Here is a 12959-nt window from a genome sequence, read left to right as displayed (position 1 = left end):
AGTTTCTTTTTCTATTGACCAAGCTTCATTTCCTTCAAACTGAGCCACCTTGCCACCTAACATTCTCAACTACTATAGTCAGTCCTTGACTCGAAGACTTGGGTTATATTTTACATACAAAAATGCATCCATTTTAAGTGTACAGTTTGATGAATTTTGACAAATCTCTATGCTGCAAACAAAATATTTCCATTAACCCTAAAATCACTATATAGTTTTTTTTTTTAGAATTTTATATACATGGAATAAGGCGATATTTCAGGAAGACACCTCTTCTTTCACCTATTAACATTTCTAAGACTGAATGTGTCTTACAGTGAGCATCTAACATGGTATTGTCTCTTTTATCCCCTCAGGGATATACTAAACAGAATGCATCTTATAATGGATGATATAATCAGTTATCCATATCTCTGATGTATATGTATACACTCGTGTGTGTATTTATGCACATATGTGTATACTAATAGTTGGTTTAAAAACTAGTCTGAGTTGGACAGTTAGCACTGCGAAGGTAACACCTTTGCTGTGTAGGTTACTATAGTGTCTATAACTGGAAACTGGCAGGAACTAAATAAATACTGCAGAAGGAGGTGATAGTGAGTTTCAGAGTTGTCTAAAAATATCTTTTGCATCTTCGCTGAGCATGTTAAGTCTGAGATAGCTGTTCCCAACTTTTGTTCCATGAACAATTAATATTACTGAGATGCTAATAAAAGGGAGGAGAGAGGATTGCCAGCATCACTGAACGAAATGAAATGGATTTCCCACTAACGTGTTGGGAAATGTTTCTTATTATGATCTCTCACTAAGAGATACCCAATCTATTTGCATGCTAAATGTTTTAGAAATAGCCTGGCAGCCAAAGTCCTACAACTTTCTTAAAAAAAAAAAAAAGTTTGGAGCCGGAGTGATGGAGCACACTTGTAACTACACTTGTAACTCCAGTACTCGGGAGGCTGAGATCGGAGGATCATGGGTTCGTGGCTAGCCTCAGCAACTTAGGCCACCTGCAACTTAGTGAGACCCTGTTCCCTCCTCCCCCAAAAAGTAGGTCTGGGGGTATAGCTCAGAGGTAGAATGCCCCCAGGTTCCATCCCCAGTACCATCACAAAAAAGTTTGATTTTTGTTTTAATCTCACATTCATTTGACCCTGGAGCAAATGTTGTGGAACATCCATTAAGAGTTTACAAAATATACCTTACTAAAGGCTGGTCTAAGGTATAAGCATGAATACAAAGAATGGGGAGGAAAGGGAGAAGAAATCCAAATAGAGTTGTATTTGAGCTGGTCTCTGATAAGCCCAAAGCAATGCCATGCACTCAGAACAGCTGGGATGAGGATGTCCTTCATGAGTCATGGGTTGAATAAGAACTTTCCCTCTCTCCACGTCTCTTTATGGTGTGAAGGGACAAGTGGGTAGACAATCTTTTCTAAGAGGAAGGGAAAGCAACACAGAAACTTGCATTGGTTAATACCTCAGGTGACATTCTCCCAGTGCACGTGGGGGTTAATTTAGGTCGAGTGAGGAAAACCTCCTGCCCCACCCCTCTGTCTCAGAGCTTAGGCCATCCCATGGGGAATGAGCTGTTGTGTTTGGCCAGACACCTTTACCCAACAAGAAAACTAAGGCAGGTAGTAGAATATTTGACTCACTAAACCAGGGAGGAGCCCACCTGCAAGAATGACCCTGATCATCTAGATGATAGCAGATTTCTTCCCAGAAATTGCATTAACCCAATACATGGAGAGGTGAAAGGAAATCTGAGTGGGTCAGGTGAAAATCAGACAGAGACTAAAATAAATGGACCAGAGTTCTCTTTCCCTTTTCCAGTATTATTTTTCCAACTACCACCTAGAAAATTGGTATCTTTCTCTTGATGTATTTCTATGAATTTTAATACATTCATAGATTCCTTGGACTACCTACATACTCAGAATGCAGAATAGCTCCATCGCCCCTTGAAACTTCCTCCCACGGCTGCTGAGTCGGATTTTCCCCAACCTGGAACCTCAGCAACCACTGATGTCTTTGCTATCATACAATTTTGTCTTTTTGAGAATTCCTTTCCTCTCGATATTTTCCTAATATCGTTTGCTTAGTTTTTAAAATGGGGCCCTCAATATTTATATGCGTGTGAAAATAACTCCAGTGCCTGAGACAATAACTCCTTCTCCATTGCTACTGTTGTGATTTTTACTGTTGTTAGCTTTTTTTTTTTTTTTTTTTGGTAGTAGGGATAAAAGCACAGGGGAGTTTTACCTCTGAGATACACCTCCAGACCTATTTTATTTTTTATTTCAAAACAAGTTCTCGCTAAGTTGCTGAGGCTAGCCTCAAACCTGTGATCCTCCTGTCTCAGCCTCCTAAGACCTGGGATTACAGGTGTGTGCCACTGCTCCCAGCTTGTGGCTAGCATTCATTAGCACCTATTATGCACTTGTGCTAAACTCTGTATATGCATTATCTTGTTTTAACCTCAGAATAGCCTTATGATACATGTATACCATTATTATCTCTATTTTATAAATATGGGAACTGAGGATCAGAGAAGTTACGTGACTTTGCCTAAGACCTCAAAGCTAATGAATAACTGAATCCCATTACAAACCCAGCTCCGGCTGACCATAAATCTTTACTTAAACGTTTACAGTTAGCAGTCAAATGGAGGAGGTTGTGATAGGAAGGTAGCGCATGAAGAGAGGCTGGAGCAGTGCCACTTTGGGACCATATGGCTTTAAAAACATTTGCAAGAGTGTGTGTGAAGCTGGGAGTCACCTGGTTGTCTGACTTCCCTCCTCAGCCTCTGCCTGTCTCCCTCCACCTGCCACATATGGTCCTAGCTGTCCCAGATGGCACCTGCCTGCTGTTTTCAGGGGTCTGGGGTGCTTTCAGTCTCCTTGCAAATTTAGCAGGCAACACTGTCTGTATAACAGCTCTATCTCAGAGCACATTTGGGACCCAGGAAAGGAGCTGGACCACCTTCTGTTTTCTATCCAGGCTCAGTTCCCTCAGGCGCCTTCTGACCTCATTTATTCTCCCCAAATGCTTGCAACACCAGCTGGAAAAGCTTCTGGGACAAAGCCACTGGTCTGTGCAGGTGGTGGCAGCTGCGTTCTCCCTGATATGGGGCGAGCGAGGTAGCAGAGAGTATGGTTCATATGATGCTTAATGGAGGCCGGACGAACACAGCCCTGTGAGGCCTGGGGTTGCAGCATTTGGGTTGAGGAGCTGAGTGAGAGTCCAGGGAAAAGAGAAGAGAGAGCAGAGAATGAAGAGGCAGTGATGCTGGGAGACGGCCCACGGCCCTGGCCTGTGCGTTGTTTTTCTTTGAACTGGCTGTTTGGGGAAGTCAAGCTAGTTGGGGAATATTGTCCTGGAATCAGCTCCCAGCTCCCTATGGCTCCTGGAAGTGATCCACAAAGTCTGCACATGTCGGGAAGAATCACACATCTGAATTATGGCACAGATAATCTGGGGGCAAAGAAAACAAGCCAAAAATAGGGTGCTGGGACCATCCCGGGTGGCCCTTGATTGATACCAGGGGTGAGGGAGGGCGCGTAGTGTGGAGTAGAAAGTGCGGAGTCGCCCCAGGAACATGGCAGCTGACATTTGTGGAGCACTTGATGTGAGCAAGTCAATGTGCTAAGAGCTAATTGATGTAAAGCATCTCGTTTACTTCTCACAAGAGCCCTCTGAGGTAGGTAGCGCTATCATCTTCAATTTGTAAATGGACTGGAGACCTGAGGTTTAAGTGACTCACCGAAAGTACACGACTATTGAGGGTCAGACTTGGGATTCGAATTTTGACAAGTCGCCAAACTAAGACTGTAAATTCTCTCTTCTCAGCTTTACTGCCTGTCCTAATTCAGAAATATTATTAAAGAGTAATAGAGTGAGGAGGAAGCAATGGGCTATTCAGGAACTCCTAATCCTTCTGATGGCTTGCAAAGTCCCTTCGACTTGACTGCATTTCAGAAAGAAAAGGAACCACCTGGATTTGCACTAAGAGGTAGGTCTTCCGGTGTCTGTCGATCTTACTTGTTGCTTTGAACTAATTGCATGAAGTAAAAACCTGCGGCCGTTTCTCAAGTTTTCTTTTTTGCACAATCAGCTTGGGAGGTATTTGGATGTGTAGGCACAATGGGCGAGTTTTCTCTCTCTCTTGGGCTGGCACCATGAGGCGTGACTATTGGTCCCACCCTGGCTGACACAAGATGCATCGGGCCTTCTTGAGCCAACAAAAAGATCTCGATGAGCTTGTTTTTTAAGTGAGCCAAGGTGAACAGAACAGACTTTGGGTTTAAAAAGCTCATGGACAGAAAGTTAAATGAACTCTTTCAGAGTGTCATTTTATCAGTGAGTCCCCTGGAAGAGGTGTTTTACCAAATGGTTCCCTGCAACAGCAGGTTATTTAGTGCCCTCTTAGGAGAGTACTTTATACTTAGTAGTATCCCGGCCTGGACTCATCACAGACTCCTGTTTAATAATGGTACCCGTCACATTCTCCTGCAAGGGCTAGCACCCTTTCTTAGTTCTATAGAATGCTTCATGCACGCAGGGCACAATAAACAGTCAATAATAATGTTTACTATGATAACGATCTTCCAAATGCCTTTCATCTAAGGCTCTCAAAGTGCTTTGCAAACACTAATTAGTTAAGCTTTACAATGGTTCTCTGTTTTTACAATACATTTTTTCCATTTTACAGAATTTTAAATTGAGACCCTGCAAACTTAAGTGGCTTGCCCAAAGTCCTGCAACAAGCTTAAATTAATGCTAATGATGATACTTTGCATTTACCTAGCAGGTATTTTCTGAGGTAATACAATATGCTGTGAAGATAATTTTCACACTGTCCTGGAAGAAGGTGGGGAGCAAGTATCGGTAGCTGACGGGTAGGGTAGGCTGGATAAACTGAGGCAGAGAGGGCAAGTAACTCCAGAGAATGTGGCCAAGTTTGCAAGTCCACTTCTCTGACCTCAGGCATTTTCTTAACTGAAGGATGCATGGTCGCTTTCACACTTACAGGAGAGATGGTTATATTTGGCCAGTAAAAGAAGGCGAAAAAATGACACCATATTTATAGCGAGGATGGGTTCGTTCATATCCCCATTGAGACAGGCAAAGGATGAGAGGAATACTTCAAGAAAGAAGGGCCAAGCCGGGCGTGGTGGCGCACGCTTGTAATCCTAGCATCTGGGAGGCTGAGACAGGAGAATCGAGGTTCGTGGACAGCCTCAGCTACTTAGGCCCTCTGCAACTACTCAGTGAGACCCTGTTACAAATTAAAGAATAAAAACTAGGGCAGGGAGTGTAGCTCGGAGGTTGAATGACCCGGGGTTCCTTCCCCAGACCCACTCCCACCCACCCACCCACCCCCACACAAAGGGATGAGGTGTAGCTTGGAGGTAGAATGCTCCTGGGATCAATTCCCAGCACCCCCACCCCACATATTAATAAAAAGAAGAAGAAAAGAAAGGAGAGCTCAGGAAATGTAGAAAATAAGGAGGGTGGGGAGGCTGCCCGGCCTGCTCTTCTGCAGAGACTCTATAAACCGGGTCCTGCCTGGAAGCAGAGGCCCTTCAAGGACTGGCTCTGCACTTCAGCCTCAAGGCCGGCCCTGCTCCAGAGAAGCTTGCAGAGTGGGTACAGACATACCACTCGTGCCTTAGTGTGCTGTTATGAATCCCTGCAGAAGAGTTCCAAGGACATGCTGTATCTTAACAGCTCTCTGCGATGTGTGGCTAGCTCTTGCCTCAGTCCCCTGTGCTGAGAGGGCCCTCAAATCCTCTCTGGCTCAAAACCTCGGTGGCTCTGGACCTACTCTTTGCTACCTTTTCTTAGCAACGCAGCCACAGGATGAAAACCTCAACAAAGGTATGTGAGGCTGGTAAGGGACTCGCCTCCTCCCACTCTGACAACTTCTCCTTAGAAAGAAATGACACCTTCCTGAAAGGCAAGCCAGACATTTGCAGCAGGGGAGGGCTGGTCCCCCCTGCTCACCCTGGGGTCTTCGGAATTCAAGGGAGATTTGTGATCCTGAGATAGAGCCCTTTCCTCTATAAACCAGGCATGTTTGAGAAAGGCTTGCTTCCCCACCCCCACTCTGCCTTTGCAGGCCCCTGGATTCTGATTGATGACTCAGGCAGGGCTAGTGGAGAGACTTCCAGAGGGGCGCCAAACCCTTTTCTGGAATGCGTTCACAGCGGTGAGGAAGTCACACCACCATCTCACTTCTCCCCACTCTCATTTTGAGTATTTGCACAATCCTACCAGAGGAGGCCTTAGAGGTGCACAGAACCCAAGGTGGCTGAGCTCCTGGAGGGGAAACTTCAGAAAATGTTTCTGAATCACATACTTCTTCTCAGTGAGGACCAAGTCCCGTGCAAAACCCTCCTACTCTTCAGAGCAGAGTCACGCAGGACCCTGCGGGTGCCAGCTTTGGTTGTCTAAGCATGCCAACAATGGGAGCTACAGCTCTGTGTCTGCTGTGACACACAGACGCCAGGGGTGACAGCGCATAATCCTGTTGGTCATACAAAGGCCATGTCCTTGTATGCTCTCAGGATGTACCCTTACCCAGCCTCCCACAGTGGGGCTCACTGCAGGTCAGGCGTACCCCAGGGTGTGTCTGCAGAGCTGGACAGGACAGAGGGACTTGCTGCCCATCTCCTGGGTGGCTTCACCCAGGCTGTTTGTGCTTCCACCGCAGCCTCTGATGTGCATTTTGTGTGCCTTCTATTGGTTTTGCCAAGTGAGACACATCTGCAGGGCTCCTCTGCACATCTGCTGTTTGTGGCCCAGCCTTTGCTCTCAGCGAGTCCACCCACATAGACACTCGCCTCTTACACCATCTCAGGTGTCAAGTATCTTGAGAGCTTTGAATAGATTATGAATGAGCATTGTCATAATAGTACCTTATGGGTGGATAATAGTGCCTTAATAGGGATGGGAAGACAGATTTGGGTAAAATTCGAACAATCTCTGGCATCTGAAAAATTCTCAGAGATCTTGAAAACAACCAGCAATTCCATTTTCTTTTTGTCTTTCTCACCCTCTCTCTGGCTAGGCCTCAGAACAGCAGAAATGAAAGACAAAACAATGTAATCCCAAAGAGTTTCTTTGCTCTACCTCTGGACAAGAGATAAAGAGAACCTAGGGAGCTTTAGAAGCCTTAAGGGAGATTCTCAGACGGACTAGGTGGTTCAGGATTCCACCAAATCTCAGTAAACTGGTGACCATTTCCCAGAAAGTTATCTCTGGGGAATCATCAGCGGCGCTCTAAAAGTAACTAAAAAAAGACGATCCCGTCTTCCCAATACATATACCCAACCTCCAGCCGGACATAATGTGAACAAGTAAGAGTGTTCTTACCCCATCCATGTGGATCTTGATGTTGGGGACCAGCTGGAAAGGGCTGGCCTGCAGGCTTCTGGGGCTGGCCCTGCTTTTCCTGCTGTCCCGTAAGGTCAGCACGCCGGGCCTGCGGAAGGAGCCCCCTCTCCCGGAGCTCTGCCCCGAGCGCACGCCATCCAGCAGGCGCACCAGCAGCAAGTTGGCCGGCAGTGCCTCGATGCTGCAAAACACCAGGGTCCTGCATTCGGGGCACCTCAGCTCCTTGTGGGCCTTGAAGATCCTCTGTAGACATGGTTTGCAGAAGGTGTGCTGACAAGGGAGGACTTTGGCTGTGACATCGAGCTTTTCCAAGCACACGGGGCACTCCAGAAGATCAAGTAATGTCAAATCATCCATTTTATTTTCAAACTCCAGCCCCGATCGGAAGCAGGATCCACATCGTAGGGACGGCTGAGTGGAGGGGGCAGAGCTGGCTTTCTTGAGAGCGGCAGGATCCCAAGCCTGTTTGAAGGAGAAAGCAAGGGAGGAAAGAACGTGACTGCTCCGAGAGGTATATCCCACCTACGTGGAGGCAGTGTCTCAGAAGAGACTCTGCAAGTACTTTGTTCCGGAACCCAACTTTCAGGTGACTCATTCTGCTTCAGTGCTGGCAGCGAGAGACTCATTGGTGCCTGTGCTGCCTGCAGCAAGGGTCAGAGGGAGCCCACAGGTGGCTGGCTTCAGGGAGGCCAAAGTGGCCAGCCCAGGTGGCTGCCCGCTCCTCTCTACCCCAGCCCCGCGAAAGCGCTGGGGCAGGTGAATTCTCAAAGCAAAGCCCCTCAGGATGTAATTCTGTTAGCTATCTACCTGTTCCTCCCTCTTTGATTTAAGTTTGTCTGTGGTCCGCATCATATGCAGATAAGTTTAATAATGCAAGTTTGTCTGAATCCCATGCAGCTGTAGAATTATTTCCTTCAAAATGTATCTTCCTCCACTGTTTAGTTCTAGCAAAATACAAGAAAAATTCCTACTAAAACCCGGTGTTCAAAATTGTTTGGCCTTAACTATGGGCCAGGTACTTGGAAGCTTTTTTTCTTTGAGATCCTCTCTCTCTCTCTCTCTCTCTCTCTCTCTCTCTCTCTCTCTCTCTCTCTCTCTCTCTCTCTCTCCTTCCCCAGATTATCTTAGCCTCAAAGACAATCTTCTCTCACGAGGCGAGGTGTGCAGCCTGTTGAGGTGTGCAGGCTGTTTAGTTACTTTGACAATTGTTCTCCTTCCAAGGGGAGCTGACAGGAATTCTGGCTGGTCAAGGTGAGGCCGCAGGCACAGGTAGGGGTGTGAGCGCTCTGAAAGCCATTTTTTGTCTCAGAATCAGTACCCTTTTGGATCGCTGAAACCAAGTCACCGGTTCAGAAAAGACTCCTGGAAAACGGCCAGCCGTGGGTCGCAGGAGCCCAGGCCTGGGTGGACCGCTGCCAGGTTTGGGGCCGGGGCGGGCGGTGAGGAGGGCCGCCCTGGCGCCCCAGGAGGAGAGATGGCGCCGCGCCTTCCCGGGGAGAGCGGCCACTGACCTGGGCTCTGCGGGGCGCTGGTCCTGTGCTCGCTGCGCAGAGGCGCTGGCTCCTCCGGTGGCCTTTCCCGGCGAGAGAGCCAGCCGCGCTGACTCGCTTTGAAAACTTTACAACTCCAGTCCTGCTCAGTTCTTGGGATCGCCTTACCCGGCCCAGTTAACGCTTTCACCGCCGGGCTGCCGCCTGCCTGCCGCGCGCGTCTTGAATTCATTGTCTGCCGCAGATCTTTCTTTTATGACCCTGCTTCAGCTTCTGAGAAAAGATTGTTAGAGGCAAACTATAAGTCAGCTCCTACAGCAAAGTATCTACCAAGTTTATATTGTGATTTTCTTTCCTACCCCAGAAGTTGAAACCTGCTCAGTAATAGACATGTCAAGGGGTTGTGTTTATTTAAACCTTTATATGGATTTCCTGAAAAGGTCAGACATATGAATGGTAGCTGTGATAACAAAGATAAGCTGGCCGCCTGGAAAATACTGCACCTTACAAACTCTGCTCAGCCCCTGAAGTTAGGAACGAGAGGGACTTAAGTGATCTTTTGACCCAATCTCTTTTAAGAAAAAGGTGTGTGTACATATACATATTTGAAAAATCAAAGGACAGAGGGATTTTTTTTAAAAAAGGAAAAGCAATGATTCCAGCTCTCCTCCTGCCCACGGTAGTCTTTTCAGACCCCCCAATAATGCCTCCCACTTCCATTTTTTGATTTATCAATAGCTCATCTCATGCACATTTACAAAGGTATCCAATTGAGTAAGTAAATAATAATAGTATTACCTAATGCAAGGGTAGCCCTTATCTGTGGCAAGCACTGTACTAAATACCTTACCTGTATTAACCTGCTTAACCCTTTTAACAACCTGAGGGTACACTAGACTCTTTACCTACACTGTCCAGAAGAGGAAACAGAGACAGAGCGGGGAAAGAAATTACCCAGAAATCACAGCTTGCGGGAGGCAGGTGGTCTGTGCTCTTGGCTGCATCATACATAGAGCCATCTAGCTTTAAGAGATGTTTCAAGGGAGCTAATCCTCGCCTAGGATGGCAGGAAGTCAAAAGATAATGATGAAAATTGACCAATCAACTTTGCTTGCAGAAGAGGCAGCTGGGCCCAGAGAGATCAAGAGATCCTTTGAAGTTGCTGGGTGAGTTAGAGACAGAACTGGGATTGGAAACTGAATGTTCTTTTTCTAATTTTTTTTTTGGGGGGGCAGTTCTGAGGATAGAACCTAGGGGCGTTCTACCTTTGAGCTACACCCCCAGCCCTGTTTTTTTATTCTTTATTTTGAAACAGGGTCTCACTGAGCTGCAAATGGCCTCACTAAGTAGCTGAGGATGGCCACAAACCTGTAATACTCCATCTCAGCCTCCCAAGTACTGGGATTACAAGTGTGCACTGCCACAACTGGCATGAATGTTCTTTTTTTTAATTTTAATTTTTTTTTTTTTTGAGGTACTGGGGATGGAATCCAGGTGCATTCTACCTCCGAGCTGCATTCTCAGCCCTGTTTTTATTCTTTATTTTGAAACAGGGTCTCACTGAGTTGCAAAGGACCTCACTAAGTATCTGAGGCTGTCTTTGAACCGTGATCCTATTGTCTCAGCCTCTCAAATGCTGGGATTATGAGTGTGCACCACCACGCCTGGCATGAATGTTTTTTTTAATATATATTCAGCTGTGTGTGATGGTGCACGCTTGTAATCCCAGCATTTGGGAGGCTGAGACAGGAAGATCACAGTTTGTGGACACCCTCAGCTACTTAGTGAGGCCCTCTACAACTCAGTGAGACCGTATTTCAAAATAAAGAATAAAAAAATAGGGCTGGGGGTGTAGCTCAGAGGTAAAATGCCCCTGGGTTCCACCGCCAGTATTGAAAAAATATATAAACATATATATCTTTAATTTTAACATGAGGATAATAATTCTTCATTACATGAAATACACTTAGATAGAGCTCCATGGACAATCTTACGAGGGGACCAAGACACCTAAAAGCACTGGGGTGGTTTATATGTATTTCAGAGTTTTTCCATGTCAATCCAAAAAACTAAATGTACACAAAGTTTAAAACATGGAGAAGCCAGACATGGTGGTGCACTGGTACTTGGAAGGCTGAGACAGGAGGATCACAGATTTGAGGCCAGTCTCGGCAACGTAACAAGACCCTCAGTGAGACCCTGTTTCAAAATAAAAAATAGAATAAGGCTGCAGGCATAGCCCAAAGGTAGCATGCCCCTGGGTTGAATCCCCAGTGCCACAAAACAATGACAACAAAAGTCCAAAAAAAAAAAAGGCAAAGGAGAGCGTTGGGAGGAAGCAGATGGAGTTGTCTCCTGAGCACTGAGTCCTAATTTTCATGCTCATTTTAGTCACAAATTTTAAATATTTTTAAAACTCCCCTTTGAGCTTTAAAAACTTTACATGCCGTTCTGTTTTTCTATCTCCTTCAATTAATTTCCACTCTTGATTTTGAGCCCAGAAATCTCCTAGAGTTTGAGGCTCTTTGCTGTCTCCTAACTCTGCCTCCCACTTAGCAAAGCGGGGTCTCCCGTGAGCCGCTTGGCGGTCGGCCCCCTTCTAGAGAGGACGATTCAACGCGAGAACTTCTGCTGCTGCGGGGGGCAACATCCTCCCTCAATCTCAAGTCCCCCCTTTCTTCTGGTTCTAGAGATTGAACCCATGGGCATTCTACCTCGGTGCTACATGCCTAGCCCTATATATATTTTTTAAGCTTGCTGAAGGCTTTTGCTTAATTGCTGAGACTGGCCTTGAACTTGGGATCCTACTGCTCAGCCTCCCAAGAACTGGGATTACGGGTGTGCACCACCACACCTAGTTTCCTCTCTTGTTCTTAAACATACTCTTTGTCTCCAGTGTTCCCGTATCTGCACCTGCGTGCACACACACGCGTACATAAGGATGCACAGAATGTCGACAGCAGTAATATTTATTGAGCACGTGCTGCACACCATGGACCAGTGGTAAGACTTTAAACAGATTATCCCATTGAATCCTCCAAATCACCTCAGACAGTAGGTGTTGTAACTTTCCCAGGGACAAAGCTTGTGATCTGAACTCAGGCTGGTCTAATTCCAGGAACTGTCTTCCTTATCACAATTGGTTTTCATGTCATAAAATCACATGCATGCCATAAGTACAGCCATATAGCTTTAATGAATAAACACACTTATACATAAATCCATAGCGTACACTTCAGCTGATCCCAGGGCCAACCCAAGACAGAATGAGCCCCCAAAAGCCACTGGACTCCCTGACTATCTCGTCAGATACAGTCTTTCTCGTCTCTCGGCCCTTAATGCCCTGCGTGGTTATGAACTCTCCCATCTCTGAGAAAACCCGGTCAAAGCAGCTCAGTTCCAGGAAGACAGGTTACTCTCTTCTAGCACATTTGGCAATTGGAAAGTCAGACCAACTAAGATATATGACTACAGTGCACTGATAAAAAATTTTAAAAAAAGATCATAAAAAAATCAAACCAAGAGAATTGTGATGGTAGAATTTCAGGACAGCTAAGTGTCCATGGACTGGGAGTAGGGGCTGTAGAGCCTCTCAGGTCGTAGGTGGTCCTGTAGTGCCTGTAGGTGGTCCCCAGTGTCACCTATGCGGTGTCTTAAAGAGGCTTTTTCCTTCTTTTTAAAAATAAAATTCCTAGCCGGGTGTGGTGGTGCATGCTTGTAATCCCAGCATTTGGGAGGCTAAGATAGGAGGATCACGGTTCATGGACAGCCTCAACTACTTACTGAGGCCCTTTGCAACTCAGTGAGACCTTGTTTCAAAATAAAGAATAAAAAATAGGGCAGGGGGTGTAGCTTGAAGGTAGAATGCCCCTGGGTTCCATCTATATGATTATATGATGGGTTCCATCATATAATTCCTTATTTATTTTTATCAAGTATTTTCTATTAAAATATGTGCAATTATATAAAAAAAACGAAAGCAGAACCAACAAAACCAATGTTATATGAAGGTTCTAAGCTGGGCTTCCATGTTATTTCATAAAGGGCCGAGGGAATTAGGTTTGGTTGA

The 12959-nt window shown here is 46.0% G+C and overlaps 1 protein-coding gene across 1 annotated transcript in view; it reads right to left on the bottom strand.

Moving 5' to 3' along the window:
• The window catches only part of SH3RF2 (SH3 domain containing ring finger 2), a gene marked incomplete at both ends in the record, with an annotated part of 129176 nt that extends 121419 nt beyond the window's left edge, over positions 1-7757 (bottom strand). Inside the window, one exon of the mRNA XM_080712203.1 lies at positions 7380-7757. Within this exon, the coding sequence (XP_080568329.1) occupies positions 7380-7757 (378 nt within the window). The remainder of the gene's footprint in view (positions 1-7379) is intronic.
• Between the last annotated feature and the right edge of the window lie 5202 nt (positions 7758-12959).

Source organism: Muscardinus avellanarius (assembly GCF_963383645.1).
Source record: "Muscardinus avellanarius genome assembly, chromosome: 1".
Taxonomy (NCBI): Eukaryota; Metazoa; Chordata; class Mammalia; order Rodentia; family Gliridae; genus Muscardinus; species Muscardinus avellanarius.
This window is presented reverse-complemented; position numbering and strand designations above follow the sequence as displayed.